The sequence below is a fragment of the Stegodyphus dumicola genome, chromosome 6 (genome assembly GCF_044657685.1).
Source record: "Stegodyphus dumicola isolate Sdum_Otavi_A_Nest chromosome 6, ASM4465768v1".
Classification (NCBI taxonomy): domain Eukaryota; kingdom Metazoa; phylum Arthropoda; class Arachnida; order Araneae; family Eresidae; genus Stegodyphus; species Stegodyphus dumicola.
The window spans coordinates 145,782,033-145,799,683 of record NC_140773.1 but is presented as its reverse complement, the minus strand read 5'-3'; the positions used below and the strand labels follow the sequence as shown (position 1 = coordinate 145,799,683).

Here is a 17,651-nt window from a genome sequence, read left to right as displayed (position 1 = left end):
ACAGGGCCTTCAACATCAGGTTCTGACATGAAAGATCTAATTCATAGAACTGTAGTAGCAGCTACAGAAATAGGTTTAACTGTAAGAGCCTCTGTTTCAGATATGGGAAGCAATAACAGAGCAATGTGGTCGTCATTGGATGTATCTGTCTCTAGGACAGATAGGAAGACAAATTACAATATTGGAGGACCTGATGTTTTCATTCACAGTATTGCAGATGTACCACATCTCATTAAAAACATGAGAAATGCATTTCTTTCAAGTATTATGATATTACCAGAGGAATTTTGCCAGCAGCATGCCTTGCCATCGAGGATAGTATCTTCAGTGTATGTGAAACGACTCTGGTCAAGTGAGATAGAATCAGATGCTGCCCTGAGATCTCTACATCACTTGAACAGAGTTCATCTCTTCCCAACACACTTTTCCTCGATGAATGTGGCATCTGCTGTGCAATTGTTTTCTGTAAAAACAGCTGCTGCTATTGAAAAAGCAGTTATTTTACACCAAGTTGCAAAAGAAGCATTAACTTCTGCATGGTGGCTGAGACTTGTAGCAGAATGGTTTACAATTATGACTGCAAGGCATCCAAAAAAAGGCATCACTATCAAAAATCAAGATGAGAAATTTAATATTTTATTGAAATTCATTCATGTGACTGAAACTGTTCAGTTTGGGAAAGCATGGAAGCCATTTCAAACTGGCATTATTATGAGCACATTGAGTGTTGTGAAACTCTCAAAAGAATTATTTTCCGAGGGGTTTACATTTTTCTTACCAGGCAGGTTGACACAAGATGCGCTGGAAAATGCCTTTTCACAGATTAGACGAAAGTCGGGTGCAAAGCCTACTGCTTTGCAAGCCAAGAGAGCACTGAAATTAGTGTGCCTATCACAGTTCATTTCAGATATCAATAATCCAAATTATTGTTCTGAAAGTGACCACAGCCTCTTTGATGCTTCTGAATTAGAGGTTGCTATCAGAAAGGAGGTCTTGCATCCTATCTCCAATTCTGTAGTGCCATCTACCTCTTCTGCAGTGGCAGTGAAACGTCGCTTGCCCCCAGCTGTGGAAGAAAATGATATACATTACATCGCAGGAGCCATATATAATAAGTTGTTGAAAAAAAAAAGCATATATGAAAATTGTAAAACAGCTATGACCATTTCAGAGGACATGCTGGAACCTGACATACCCGAGCATCGCACAATTCTTACAAACATAGCAATAAAGGTGGACTGAAGGTCATCTCTTCAGGAATGTATCGAATATGTAGGGAAGCTGAACGAGAATTTCAAAAATGTAAAGATGTACTCCTTCGTTTACAATCAGCCATCACAAAAGAATTAGTTGAAAGAATAATTGATAAATGTACGCATGTGGCCATGCCAGAATGCTGTAATCTTAAGAAAGTAATTATTGATAATTTTTTTATTACTAGATGCAAAGGCCTTACACAGCATCTTGTCAACAAAATAGCCCATAACGTTTCATATTCATCAGCATCGGTAAGAAACAAAAAGTAAAATAATTTTAGAAGGTATGTAGGTTTTATATTAAATAATTTATGTGTTTATTACTTTTTCCTAGGCTACGAGTATATAAATTTCTGTGTTTGATGTTATATATGTTACTTTCTGCCAGGCTATGAGTATATTATTATGGTATTATTTTCTTGTTTCTAATATATAGAAATATAGCATATTTTCCAGTATAAAATTTCAGTTAAGTTTTACTTAAAAGTATGGGAAAGCAGATTTGTTTCATGCATGATCTTTATAATACTGGTATGAAATAAATGAATTTTAATCTGTAAACATTTTTTTGTTAATATTGAAATGTGTTTCTTTGGATACATTTTTAGGCACTTGTGGATCATGTCAGACAACATGCAATAGAGAAAAGATGTCCGTGTGCATAAATTTTCCCATTGTGTTACTTCATTTTATCTAAATTTCAAGGATAATTCTTTTCATTTTTATATGGCATGTTATCAGTATAAAGGCTAGTGAAAATAAATTGGTATGTGTATCTGTTTTTGAAGTGTAATGCTTAAATAAAAAGATGGTGTGTGTTTCTTCATTTAAACAAAATTTCAAGGATAGTATTTTTCAGCGTTGTACTGTTTGTTATTTCTCAATGTAAAGGGTAACAAGGGGAAAAAAACTGGTATGGTACATCTGTTTTTTAAGCATGATAATTTTATTTATTTCTTTAGTGATGCATATATAGAGAGAGAAGGTATTTGGTCCAACTGAAGTTATAATAAATCTAATTTTACTAGATCTCTTTCTTCCCTCAGGTGTAGAAAATTTTCAAATGCAGAAAGTTTATTTGCAGAATTCATTCATTTCTGATAAACTTATTATCATTAATTTTTTATATAACATGTTATTAAGTTACACGTTTGACTACTGTGTAATAAACTTGTATTTAGAGCAAAAAATTAACTATTTTGCAGCTGGTGACTAATATCATATGCTTCTAAGAATATTACTTTTAACTTTTTTCATAATTTTTGTATTTCAGGAACATGAAACTGTTATTTTGATATACTTAAATAATAAAAGTGTGTATCTGAATCAATTAATGGATACAAATATTTTACAGTTATTTTTAGAAGATATTTGCCATATCGCTTCTAATAATTCATAAAGTATGTTAAAATATAGGTAAATAATTTGGTGCAGAATTCAAATTTAGGGTTTGAAATATAGTGAATCATGAGACTAAATGATTTTTATTGTCATGATTTGCCTGGGCTTAAGAATGTACTTTTCGCCCGGTGGAAATTGTCATCAAACTGTCCTGAACAGGCTTTTTGTTGATAATAACTTCCAGGCTTATCAGTACCTCCTTTTGAGTGGAGGGTATACAAATATAGTACCCAATTTAAATTACATTGTGATTGTAATAATATTGTGGTATTAAATAAGTGATTATAATTACAATTTAGATAATTCCATTGTAATTATATTACATTGTATCTGTGAACTCTTAATTTCATTACTTTATGCAATTATGTTGTAAGTGCATAATCTAATTGCAATAATATAATCTATTCACAATTACAAAATAATTATAAATGCAGTTACATCTTAAATAGAGGCCATTTTAATACTTTTAAATTTTCGCAAGATAACTTCCCATTGAGGTTCATTTGGAGGAAACTATGCAAATACTAAAAAAGAAATTATGCTAAATTTACATATTTTGTACAGTAGTTTCTTGTTATAATGCTGTTCAATATATCTTCAATACTTTTGTAAATTTAACGACATTCTTTGCAATCACTGTGGTGCTTTAAAAAGAAGTTTCTTAGTTATGCTTTCTAATAAGAATGTGTTAAAAATTAAGTATTATGTATAATAACTAGCAATTAAAAAACCTTGACTGCATGAAAATGCTGTTGCTGTGTAAAATAGAAAATAAGCTTTCTTTTATGCTTTGAAATGAATTACGTGGGGTTAAGTCGTCCTTTTACAATTTAAGAATGTGGTTAACACACATTCTTAAATTGGACAGGTTTTATCTAAATTATTAGTATAAAATATATAAACTATGAATTATTTTGTAACATAACTCAAATTACAAAATTCATTCTATATACGTTCAAATTTATTATCTTTTATGGAATAACTGTTTTTTAATTTAGGTAAAAATTGGATTTTTAGAAGTATTACAAATACAATGCAACACAAAGGTGATCTGATTGGAGAGGAAGGACTTTTTATTTCGGTTTCTAGTTCGTATTTATATTACATTTGGTGAAAATCATCCAAAACACAGAATTCTTCTTCCATATATGTTATGAAATATTTCACACATTTAAAAGAAAGTGTTTCTTCAGAGTCTTGCACAATTATTTCCATATACCTCAGACTAAAATGAAAACATATTCTTAAGTTATTTTTTTAGTATGAATTTAGTGTTTTTATGGAAATTTTTGTTAAAATGTCATTAAGATAAATTTATTTGCACACTCTACGCTTTAACTATTTCCCCATTTGACACTATTGAAAGTTTTTATTCATATCTTATTTATTTTAGTCTGCTAACAAAACTGAAACATCTAAAGAATAAGTTATTTTGACTATGTTTACAAAATATACGCGAAATTTTTATTTAAGTGAAAACGTCTATATACTATTCGAGAATTAATAAATTATCCGAAAAGTTTATGTGCGCTGAATGCCGCGCGTCTATAAAATAAATCTTTAAAAAAACAGCAGACATTCAGCCAGCGTGTGCGATAAACGCGCCAAAATTGGTAGCGCGTTCCCTCCCTCGCCAAGAGAGAAAAGTTGGTGATTCAGCCTGGTTTAGAGGAGCCTTAAGATTTTCGTATAGTAAGTGAATGGTGACCAGGTTGTGTTTGTATGTTGACAATGTACTGGCGTTAAAATTTTTTTTCGACGAGTATCGTTTTATTGTTAAAATTTTCAAGTAGTATGTCATCTTCGAGACTGACAGGAAATGCGCGCATTGTTCAAGATTGTTGTATTGATTTGTATAATAAGGTGCAGAAATGGAGACGTAATTCTTCAGAGGCGGGCTTCATATTTAGTCGGTTTTGTGAGTTGAAACATAAAGAACTGTGAGTAATACAAATACGATTTTAAACTATTATAATTTCTTGCGAATTTATATATTAATTAATATTTCACTAATGTAAAAAATGTGTTTCCCGTTTTATAACATCAGTTTACCCATTTTCGTATTCATTCTTTTTTCAGCAAATAATTGATAATCTGCCTTGGTCAGTACTTTTAAGAGATGCTAAATTATGAGATTAAAATTGTGAAATGGTGCAAAACTATTTTGGCTCATTTCGGATACCCGGCTCTTGGCTGAATTTGGCGAGTTTTTGGCCGCCATCTTGGATTTCAGAAATGCGCCTTCTGAACTGCCAAAAGGAAAAATTGAACTTACCCTTGTTCATGTTGACATGATGACGCCTGACATTACCTATTTCTTCAATGTTGTACAACATAGTTAATGTTATATTACTAAGCATGATATGATAACTTACTAATTGTAATTCAGTCTAGGTAAAATCCTAGTATACGGTGCGGCCTTGGCGCGATTTTTAAAATTGTCGCCAACACCAAAATGATGCGTTTACGTTTGTCGCCAAATTTTTGGCAACCTCAAAGTAAAGCGTCACCACAAGTTTGAGTTGGCAAAAAAGTAAACAAAATGATAATCATAAGATAATAAATCCTAAGCATACGGTGAGACACAAGAAAAAAATCAAGCATTTAGAAATTGAAAATAATTTTTAACAGACCTTTATAACAAATAAAAATATAATTTTTAACATGCTTCGCAACAAATAAAAAACATTCACATATCAAATATAATAAATTAAATACCATGGCTCAGTGTCTCATATGTTTTAGGGTCTATATCATAACTCAAATGCCATGGCCCTCAAACTCGAGTGGCGGATATATTGCTTTTATTGCAAATATAAAGTCTTTAATTTTTTTGGATGACGATTTATTATTTTTGAGGCGCCGCCACATATATTCCATTAAATAAAAGTCAAACTCTTCGCTTACCTTTTTCGTCCCCTTCATCCCACGCTTAATAGCACTCCACGTTCCTTCCAAATCCTAGTATACGGTGCGGCCATGGCGCGATTTTTAAAATCCGGCATCTACTGCCCATTGAATTACAGCAAGCTTTCCTTCCAATTCTAACTTCCAAAAAAATTTCGTGTTTAAATATTCGCAATTCATAGCATTGCACATCATAATCGAAAAGTAACGTTATCCAACTGCAGAACAAAATACGTTAGCAAAGAAAACTGTAGAAAAAAATACGTTAGCAACTCGAACTGTAGAATAAAAGACGATATCAAACTAAAATCATATTCAGTATCTGACCAAAAATCGATTAATTAAAAAATATTAACCAATCAGAAACTCGGCGGAACCACTACTGTTATTTTAAAAAATACAAAAAATAAAAGATAAATAAATTTTACCTGAACATACGTTATCCTTTCTCATTCAATTCAGCCGAAGACAGAAGATTAATGGAACTTCAAACAATGGTTTGAAGTAATTCTTCTCTTCCAACTGCACCAATCAAAACTTCTCAATTTAATATATTTAATGAGCATGCGCGAAAATGTTCCCAAATGCACTCTCATCCAGAGCATTCAAAATCGGCTTGGTTACCACAATTGGCGCGCTTATTAGTCTCTTAAACCCAAATTTCGCCAACTCTCATGTGCACCGTATACTAGGATTAAGCCTCAGTCTAAAGTAATAAAACAAGAAATTTTAATTAACGTGTACTTTAACGAGTGAAATGTTTTGCATGAAACGCTATAGGGCGAAGAAGTACTTATGCTCAAACTGTAAACAATCGATTTAAAAGAATGCTTCCAACCTAAAAATTTGACTTGCATGTAATTTCGGCATTATATTATTTGGCATTTAAATTAATAATGAATTTATATTTAAATTAATTATGTTATGCAGGTAAGTGTATGATAGTTAAACATGATATATATGGATGAGAAATGAAAAATTAGAACATTTATTAAGCTATTTGTAATATATGCTAAGTTCTTTTTAAGAAACTAATTTTTCAGTATATAGCACTCATTTTTTTTTATTAATTAATCAATTTGAACATATATTTTCTATTTTTCCCTGTGTTAGAATTTCAACTTTTTTTTAATTAATCAATTTAAACATACATTTCTTAACTTATTTTTCAATATGCAAGAATTTCAACTCTTTTAATTAATCAATTTAAACATATATTTCTTAACTTTTGTTTCAATATGTAAGAATTTCACCTTTTTTAATTAAAAAATTTAAACAAATATTTCTTAAATTATGTTTCAATATGCTAGAATTTCATATTTTTTAATTTATCAATGTAAACATATATTGCAAAATGAAGGTACTTACCCCTAGATGACATTGCTTGTACAATCTTTGTCTTCTTAAATTATGTTATTTATATTTATATAAAAATTTCACTTTTTCACAAGAAAATTTTTATCCAGGTTCTCACAGTTTCACCTTTTCACAAGAATATTTTTATCCAGGTTCTCACTGTTTCATCTTTTCACAAGAAAATTTTTATCTAGTTTCTCACAGTTTTGCAAGAAAATATGTATCCAGGTTCTCACAGTCAACAAGAAACTGTGTATATGATAACCAGGGCTAGAAAGGGGGCATATGTCCGTGGGCACATCATCCAAGGAAAGCCAAAATGATGTTACGAATTTTTAGAGTTGAATGTTTTCCATTTTTGGCCAGTAGTCGGGAGGGGCACAAAATCTTCAGTTGTCCCTGGGCGCTGAAAACAGTAACTATGATTCCGCCGATAACTTATAAAATTTCATTTTTTCACAAGAAAAACTGTTATATATTCATTCCTTGTTAAAATCCAATACTTCGTTTCACTGAACTCCACTCTTATAGATCTCGGCCTGTTCATCAGATCTGAAAAAGAACAATTTTTACAAGCATTTTGCATTTTGAAATTAGAAATGATTCCATTTCCACATCACCTTAAGACTACACGTACTTAAAAAAAGAAAAATCTTTTCTTCTGCTTTTTGACTATTCATTTTAATTGAAGCATTACCAAATTTTGTAAATTAGAGTTTTTATAATTATATTTAAATCAATTATTTATAAAAAATATTTATGCGGGTATTATCATATAATTTCGTTTAAAAAATAGGCACTATCTATTTTCACATTACTTGACGTTACATGCAGGTTAAAGGTAAAATATATGTGTACACATTAAAATTAGAGGATTATGGCTCCTGGCGAAACCTCGTAAAAAAAAAAAACGCATCAGGATTCCTACCTCCTAGTCTTACACGTACTAGCTTAAAAATTGGGATTATTTGTAAGTATTTTGTTTCACTAATATCATTAATCACATTTCTTACTTGCCAAGTTTAAGAAGTTAATAATGTAAGATTGAATCCTTATATTTAAAATAATAAATAAACGGTAAAATTAAAATAATAAACGTAGAATGAAAATACATAATTAAAATAAACAGGCTGGAAACATTAAAAGTAATGAATTCACCTGTATATTTTCTGACTGAAGATTCATTTCTTTCCATGATTCATTTCTCATTTCTGCAATATTCTTTACCTGAAAGGGGTGATAAATTATCCTTAACAATAAAATGTTTTCTGGTAAGAAGTAGGCTGGAAACCTTTAAATTAATCAACTCACCTCTATGTTTGTCAATTTATCTGTCAAAATTAGTTTTCTTCTTTCTTTTATTATTTTTTTGGATTACCTAATTTGCAATAAAGTTTTTTTTACTGAAAAATAAGTAGGTAAACTTATACTAATAATAACTAAATAAATTTTACAGTTGCTTTTACTGAAGGAGTAGTATTAAAATAAAGTGAAGCACTAATTTGAAACATAAGCTGTGAATGGTTAAAATTTTGTCTTACCTCTGTCATAGTATTTCATGACATTTTGGATCTGCAGCTGTGAAAGAAAGTTTATTTTAATGAAGGAATAACAAAATATATAAAGAATAGCTCTCACGTCAAAATAAAAGTTGAGAATAACTGAAATACACATTTACCTCTTTATGTAAAAGATATGCAACATTTTCGCAACATTTCCATCCTTTTGTTTTCTGGGCTCTGTTTTTTGGTTGAATTCTAAAAGGAAATAAAAAATAACAATTTCATGTAGTGAAAAACAAAAAGGTATTAAATCAAAATTTGAACATTTACACATCTGAACATTTACACAAATTATAGAATTTGACCATCTGAACATTTACACAAATTATAGTAAACAATTTACTTGTATGCTTTTCTTATCATTTATTCCAGTTTTAAAACTTGGTCTGTGTTCCCTTACTCTGAAAAATAAGCACATAGATTATAATGGTATGTAATTTAATATTTAAATGCAATTTTTGTGTGTATATATATGTAAATAAATAAATTATGTCAAAAATAAAGTTATATTTGTTGGTTTTACCCCATTTATCATCATCTTCCTGAATGAATGGTATATCATCCATCATCTTGTCGGGCAGATTTCTTTGGAGGCATCAGGTCCTCAATTCCTTCGCTTTCTGATGTTGGTTCGCCCAACATTTTAAGTTCAAGGCCGACTTTTCCATGGCCTGGATACACAGCTTTAATGTCCTGTAGAAACTGAGCAAGTCTTTCTCCATCATAAGTAAAGGGCTTCAAGCGGAACCGCCTGTAATAATGTACAGCCATGTACTGCGTGCAAATATCATCTGTTCTCTTGCTCTTTATAGACCTCTTAAAAAGTTTGTTTTCACCCTCAAGATCATTTATAGTGTTCTGTTTATCATCAGGATCTACGAATACGCCTGTAAATAAAGGATTAATGAATGTTAAGGATGAAAAAAAAAATGTCACTCATTAAAAAAAAAGACATATTTACCTTTCTTGTGATTGGTAGTTTTATGTGTTGCTGCCGGAAATAAATTTTCTATCCTTTTATATTGTGGAGCAGAGTCAGTGTATATGAAGGTGGTTTCTGGGTGAACATGACGTTTAATGTAAGCCCACAAATGTCTTTTGCTTTTTCCTTTAACCTTGAAAAATAATCCTTCTTTGTCTTCTCGACAGTAGATGCCTAAAACTACGATGGTCATATTTTTGGTTACCCTGCCGCTGTTGTACTTGCGGCGGGTCAAAAATGTTTCATCAATTAATATAGATTTTCCTTTACCACCTAACATTCTGCTATGATGAGAGGCAAAAATTTCGCATACCTCACGACAATATGATAAAAAGTCAACAATAGTCTCATTTGCAATTACTGGTAATTTTTGCTTTTCCCTCCATAGCTTTAGCTGCTGATTTATGTAGCTGAAACTGTGATCTAGAACAAAGTACACAGTTATGACTAAAGCTTCCCTTATTGGGATTTTTGTACCTTCGAAAAATGTGTTTTCAATGGGGTTAATCATGCCAGAGCAGTTGTTGCGATTTCTCAGGCTGCAGACCCAACCCATCCCCGCTTTGATTCCTTTTTCTTGTTGCTTCTCATCGGTGCCTGGCACTCGGGGCAAGGTGGTGCCTCATCCTCTCTGGGAAGAAGTCCAGCATCGGTGGCAAACTCGAGTGCAGCTGCCTCTGTATTACTTAAATGCATGTCAGTAATTAAACAGAAATATTTCAGTTTTTCATGCAAAGAAGCCATATTCAAAAAAGTCAGTACAGTGACAGAAATAGTTTAATGAAATTTATTGTTAGAAATTTCAGAAACTTGGCAATTATGCAAAAGTCAAAACTATCAGAAATAAAAAAGTTTAATAAAGATGAAAAGTAATTATAAGTTTAATTAAACAATATTAGTTCATTATAGGAAGATAGAGAAGTGAAAAGTTCAAACTAGAAAGTACTGTTACAAAAAAAAAAAAAAAGGAAAATACAAATAATAGTAATGATATGTATCTATGAAAACAAAGTATTAAAACAAATTTCAAGTGAATAATAATATTAAAAAATGTAATGGATGAAAATAGATTAAAAGTAAACTTAGCTTTGGCAAAGTCCAAACTACGTTTTCACGTAAGTACCGAGGTACTGATTTTTTTCAGTACGTGACAGACAGACAGACGGCTGCACGGGCTTAACCGCGGCAAAATATGATCGCGAAAAATCTTCTTTTTTAAATTTATTTAAAATATTTTCGAAAAAAAATATTTTACTTTACAAATAAATGTTTGTCGGTACATATGTTTTTTTTTAAAACATTTTTAAACAGAGATGCAGAAGAATAATAGGTATTGTTATTTTTGTGTGCAGATATGCGTGCGTGATGAACTAAAAAATGATTTTGAAGGTTTCGTGGCATATTTATCCTCTCAAAAATATGCAACTTGCTCAACTTTTCGATTTTATTAAATTAAATAAGGCCTATCGATTTTTTTTTTTTTTTTTTTTTTTAAGCACTGACAATGAAAGCTGTTATGTTCTATTTTTGTGTTTTTATCCCAAAGCGCGTTAGCCCATAATTTCGTTTTCGCATTTTGCGTTGAACTGTTTCTACTGAATATTATCGCTGTGTGTTATATTTAAAGATATTTAATAATAAAGAATCAGCATATATATACGTATGTTTAACGTACATAACATTTATGCAGGTACTGTGATAAAACAACGGTACCTACAGCTATGAAATTTTGAATATGTACGTCACCACCCGAATATGGGCATCTGAAAGCTCAAATTTGTAATTTGTTTTATTAACTATTTAACATTTTGTAAAGCATTTATGTGTTTTTGATTAAGAAACTCGACGATTTCTAAGCGAGCAATGGCAACACTGTTCGGCGCAAGACTGTCTATCGAAAATTCTAAAGATATGCTCTTCTTTTAAATGTTTTGTCATATTGCTGCTTAAGAGAAAAGACAGTTCGGATGTACAAAATTTAAAGACCGCATGTCTGTTGATTTTGAAAATTCATTTCCAATGAATTTAACAAATTGTTTTCAGTTGGCGAGAGGTATACATCTCTGTTGTACACTATTATTGGTTACCTTTAATTGTTGGTTATTTGTTACATTTTTTTTTGTCTTTCATATTGCCCTGGCTGCATTGGAAATTTCGTGGTTTTCCTCGTGTGTATACGAGCCAGTACAATTACACTAATGAATCATATCACTTAAATAATGTGAATAATTATAGAATTATTATATAAGTGTAGAATAATTGGGTTGGTTGTTATGTTCACGAGTTGTGTGTAAATGCGTGGCTTTGTGTGATTATGTAATTAATTAAGAAAGATTTCAGCAGCGGCCTGGCGGTAAAGTGTGTGAGCACTGGTAGTTCTGTCCGAAGTTCGAATCCCGCTAATGCGCCGGTTGCTTGTTATATTCACGAGTTGTGTGTAAATGCGTGGCTTTGTGTGATTATGTAATTAATTAATGAAGATTTCAGCAGCGGCCTGGCGGTAAAGTGTGTGAGCACTGGTAGTTCTGTCCGAAGTTCGAATCCCGCTAATGCGCCGGTTGCTTGTTATGTTCACGAGTTGTGTGTAAATGCGTGGCTTTGTGTGATTATGTCATTAATTAATGAAGGTTTCAACAGCGGCCTGGCGGTAAAGTGTGTGAGCACTGGTAGTTCATCTCATTACACATATACTAGCTACGCATATATACATTATAGACAGTGGTGTAACTAGAATTCTTGGTTCCGTATGCAAAATAATTTCCTGGGTCCCTAAACCAATAAATTTAATGTGCTTAAAAATAAAAATTAAACTAAAGAAAAAAACGTAAAAAGTAAAAGTAAAAAAAAAAAAAAAAAAATCAAGGATTCCTGGAGCCAATGTTTTCGTGATTTTTATCACATCTGGATTAATTGTTAAAAAATAAAACACGTTCTAAGGGAACCATTTGAAAGTTATGTAATATGAAGAAAGAATAAAAAGGAAAATATTTCCCCTTTGCTAACTGGTGAAATGCAAATTTGCTTTAGTCTGGGTATTTGACGTCAGATGATTTTAATTCTGTAATTTAAGACTTTTTGTGTGCGTGCGTGTGAGTGATAGATAATTGATATTGACAGACAAGATAATTGATAAACGTACAGAAAAAATATTACATCAATAGATAGTACTCTGTGATTTACTCAACTTACGAACATAATTTATGCAATAATATACAAGTAATAAATAAGAACTTTTATGATGTAAATGATACATTTGTTAAATATAAAACATATTTATCATAAACTTCATAAAGAAAACTATTTGAATATACAATTTTAGTAGAAAATATGTAATATTTTTGCTGTCCTTTTAAAAATCCTTTTGGTACACTAAACTACTTGAATACATCATTTTTATAAAAAAACATGAATGCTAAAGATTTTTCCTGTTTCTTTTTAATTTTCCCTCAGCCCGTACTGCTGTTCTTCTCTAATTCCCGCCCCCCTCAATAAGTGTAATTATAACACTGGTGACCGAAATTCATCATAAAGACAAAAATCTTTTTTATTAAAATTTGCGTCTCCTAACCTTCATTTCCGCAAAATTATTTATCAATACCTGGACATCCATTTTCACAGCCATGTCAACTTCAACGCTCAATAGTGATAGGTTTAACAACCGATCTTGTATCATAGTGTTTCTTAAATATGTTTTTATTATTGAAAATGACCTCTCGCTCGTGGCTTTGGTTACAGATAATGAATGATAAATACAATATAAGTTAATTGCACTCCCGATTAACTGCTTGTCATGTCATAGTATTTTACCATTGCTAATTTAGCTAAATCCTTAACAGATTTCAAATTTTGGATATCTGTTCTGAAAGTATTTATAAATAATAAAAGTTGTACTTCCAGTACATTAGCAAAGTCTTCTTTATATTTTTTCTGTATTTTTGAAACATTATTAATAATTTCCGTATTTGTTAACAATGACAAATACGGAAATTTAAGTTCCTAAAATGAAAACATCATTGCGATTTTTGTTATTCCAATCATTCTGTATTTTAACTGAGTATTTAAAATGTCGAGAGCAGCATAAAAAACTGTTACTTTAAAAGACATTTCGGAATTTTCAAGCCTGTTATCCTCAAATAACTCATCAATATTTTCTTGTCTTTATTTTCTTCTATTTTTCAAATTTAGTTGCTATGTCCCATTTATTTTATATACAAAAATTTGTATATAAATGTATTTGTATTTTTGTGAATATACAAAAATTGTATATTCAAAACTCTGCTTCTTTCATAATGTCTTCAAACTTCTTTCTCACATCTTGCATATTAATAGAAACGCTTTTTACATGTTGGTGAGCTCCATTCAAGTCGATTGATTTTCGATTGTCGAGTCGATTGATTGATTGATAGATCCTGCAGATACAGCGCAGGACGTGTTTAAAAAATTTTGTTTTTAATTTTTGGCATTTTGCCAGAAATGTTTAATAATTTGTAGTTAAACTCATCGACACAACGTATATTTCAAGATGAGAACTCACACTCTGTCACATGGATTTTAAAAGTAGTACACATAAATACTTGTTTTATACTTTCCTAAACAAGTATAACGTTTTTTCATAATTAGTTAAAATAAAGTTGTATGAAACAAGTTTTGCGTACTTTGCAGAGAAATGCGCAAAACTTCATTTAATGAAAATAGGTTTGTGGTGGATCAAAAAGCAAAAATCAGTTAGGAAATGCGGATATATTTTAGGAGCATTAATATTTATGATTATTGTTATCTGCTTTATTTGCATCTTGAAAAACTATTAATGTCTCGGAAATTAATGACCTCAGATTTCCAGTTTTTACGCTGCTTATAAATTAAGCAGTATCAATTTTTTTTATCTATCTATCATTAATTTATTAAAGACAAAAATATAAACAAATAAATATAATGTATGGGAACATATATTAACAGAAGCTATTTATGTCTTAGAAAAGTTATGCAGTGGTTCTGAAATGAAAGATAGTAATGTACAAAGGGATTATATGAGTGAAAATCGCTTCATTTATTATTAAAACGTATTAAATAAATTTTTTAATTTGCAAAAATTATTGAAATATTGCAATAACGGGGGAGAATTCTTTTCTGAAATATTCCATTCGTTTGTGTGATGAAAATAGCAATGTAATTCGCGTTCTTTCAAATGTTGAAATGCAACTTAAAACTATTAGGTCCAACGCTGCCATTGATATGCTTAATATTTTCAGTAATTAATTTATCGAAATTTACGAAGTAGTATATACTTTTAGTTGTGTGATACCATTTTTATTATCATTATTATATTATTATTGACGGTTTCACGTACTGAATGCTGTAGAAAGTAAATTAAAAGCAAAAGTAAAGTAAATTGTAAAATTTAATTTCAAATAACAATTAGAAAGGCGTTCTTGCCCTCCAGCTTATTAGTGTAAATAACAGAGAAAAAATATATCTGCCTTTAACTTTGCCATTTTGTAATGTCAATCGTACTTCTAAATCCAAACTTTTTCTGTCCCTAACCATGCCTTTTCGTGCGACTGCACAGGTTGCAAGTACTGTCGTTTATTACATTGCGAGAACTATACATTTAAACCTGCAATTTCTTCCTTATTTAATGATAGTAAGAGATTCAAGATATGAAAAAAATTAAACGCTTCGGAATGACTTGCAAAGTTCATTCCAAATTAAGTATCAGAATCCTGTTTAGTTACTTCTCTGATTTATCATTTTCGAGTTGTGATTGCAAAAAGAGGAACATTTCCTTAAAGGGTGGGTCGCCTTTTTTTTTGCTTACGCTCCGATCAAGTAGGAGACACCGAATTTACATACATTAATTTATTATTTACATTAATAATTTATCATTTATTTAATTATCCGTTTTAATTCTAAAAATAAAAATGAAAAGCAAAAGGGAATTTAAATTTTTTTTATTGAAACTCCAATTACGACCAATATATGTAAAAAATGAAAAGCAAAAGGGAAAAACAAAAATAATAATTAATCTTCTTATTATATTTAATTATCCGTATATATGTAAGAAATGAAAAGCAAAAGGGAAAACATTATTATTTATTTATAATTATCGGTTTTAATTCGCATTTAACATTATTATTTATTTATAATTATCGGTTTTAATTCGCATTTAACATTATTATTTATTTATAATTATCGGTTTTAATTCGCATTTAACATTATTATTTATTTATAATTATTGGTTTTAATTCGCATTTAACATTATTATTTATTTATAATTATCGGTTTTAATTCGCATTTAACACTATTATTTACTTACCTACGCTCCGATCAAGTAGGAGACAAACTTTTCAACTTCTAACCACGCAGCAGAAGCGAAGAAAAGTGGTCACGTGACCTTCAATATGAGCACACAGAAGTTTTCCCTAAATCCCTTCCGATACTCCGGATTCTACAGTAACCTAAACGTCAGCAGAAAGTTGTCGGGGTCGGTAGCCGGGTTTGGCGGAAATCGCCACCACCGGCCGCCGTAGCGAGGTCGCCAAGAGCCGATTATCCGAAAACTGCCACCATTTTTTTTCGTGTTATTGAATGATATGAATGTAATTTATTATTAAATAAATTTATTCACAGTTATTATTTCCTTAGTGCTTCCATTTCCTTTAAAGTCATCAGTATTTCCAGTTATTTTTTTCTTTTAGTCTTTTAAAATAAAATCCACTTATTTCATGAATTCCGCCCCTTTTTTTAAGGAATTTTTGTGGCGTATGAATACTTGTTTGTTCTTCATTATTAAAATTAGTTTTCTAGAGGAAATTTACATATAAATTTAACTTCAGTCGATCTTCAGTTTATGGTAACTTGACAATAATTATTGCAACCAGTAATTTTCTAAAATTCTATAACATGGAACTGCCAAGAGGTGAAATAGCTTAACTATTTCTTCCAAAAAGAGATGTTCTTCATGAAGAAAATTGCATTTTAACAACCAGTTCATGAGATTATATATGACTTGAAAATGAAACGATTGTGCACTCTTCACTTGTGCTCGGAATAGAAAGACATTTGAATCAAACAATAAAGATCCCATGTACCTTTTATTACTAACGCACAGTTTATTTATTTATGGTAATCAGGTTTATGACATCTATTGGGATTTCTGGTACTTAGTGGTTACTCACCCAATCCTGAAAACAGTCATCATTATGTTGCCAAAGTAGATAATCCATAATGTCACAAAAATGCATTTATGTGGCAGCCTAGCATATGCGTTCTCGCTCATTACAATAGCCAGAGTTAAGTTGTGTGGTAGTGAGTTTGCGAATGCTGTCCTAAGCCAAGAATGATTTTGTGCCTCTTTGATACAGCAGATAATCAGAAAGTACTGAAAAATTTGCCATGTTGAATTTCAGAGAATGGAAATTTTGTTTGCTTACATTCAAAATTGAACTAAGATTGTATGCATTTGCAAGGTAACTAGTTACGGATTATCAGTAATTCATGCTGTATTTTCCATTTTTTAAAACAATAAATATCTTTTCAGTGAAAAGCGTGATGGTGAAACAGAGGAAGAAGCATCAGATTCTATTATTGATGTAATAATGTGTGAAATTCAAATTTTAAGCTCAAAGCTTAATACTGAATTAAGTGAAATGGTAAGAATCTACAGTACTTATTATACTCTTTGTGTAGAATATTTCTTAACCTTTATTTACAAAGTATGAATTTATTGAATGAAAATAATGTGGATTTCATCATAACAATAATTTTAATTTTAATTTTGATGAATGCTTTTTATTGTGTATATACAGTGACTGCCAAAAGTGTTTGGATAAGAATTTGTAGAAAAAGCAATGTAGCGCGGAATTAAATTTTAATATAAAGCCCAATATTTTTTCATATCATCTCCATGTGATTATGAATAAAACCATGTTTTTCTTTGATTAATATTGACCTATTTTCTTTTTCTAAAACTAATCTGTACAACACGCCAGAGAAATGATCATACGCTGAAATACTTTCGTAAAATTTCATAAATAAAATTGCAGGCTAAAAATATACAATGGCTCCCAAACATGTTCGTACACTTAATGATTTTCATTGAAATAGGGCTGTCTATCCATTAATTAAAAGTAAACTTTTCTGAATGAGATTTTAATAATAAGAATCTATAATCTGTTCGTAACAAAATTA

The 17,651-nt window shown here is 30.5% G+C and overlaps 1 protein-coding gene and 1 long non-coding RNA gene across 2 annotated transcripts in view; one reads left to right on the top strand and one right to left on the bottom strand.

The window, feature by feature from the left end:
• Positions 1 to 614: 614 nt before the first annotated feature.
• On the bottom strand, positions 615 to 10,023 carry LOC118191331 (uncharacterized). Its single transcript, XR_015041723.1, has 8 exons — positions 9,006 to 10,023; positions 8,826 to 8,883; positions 8,599 to 8,677; positions 8,462 to 8,498; positions 8,232 to 8,298; positions 8,079 to 8,147; positions 6,933 to 7,472; positions 615 to 1,066 (listed from the first exon to the last, which is right to left on the bottom strand). It is a non-coding gene; the product is annotated as an uncharacterized LOC118191331 (long non-coding RNA).
• The window catches only part of LOC118204318 (cyclin-dependent kinase 2-interacting protein-like), a 27,736-nt gene continuing 14,364 nt past the window's right edge, over positions 4,280 to 17,651 (top strand). The window contains exons 1-2 of the mRNA XM_085818965.1: positions 4,280 to 4,597; positions 17,002 to 17,113. Coding sequence (XP_085675091.1) covers positions 4,452 to 4,597; positions 17,002 to 17,113 — 258 coding nt within the window. The 5' untranslated portion in view covers positions 4,280 to 4,451. The remainder of the gene's footprint in view (positions 4,598 to 17,001; positions 17,114 to 17,651) is intronic.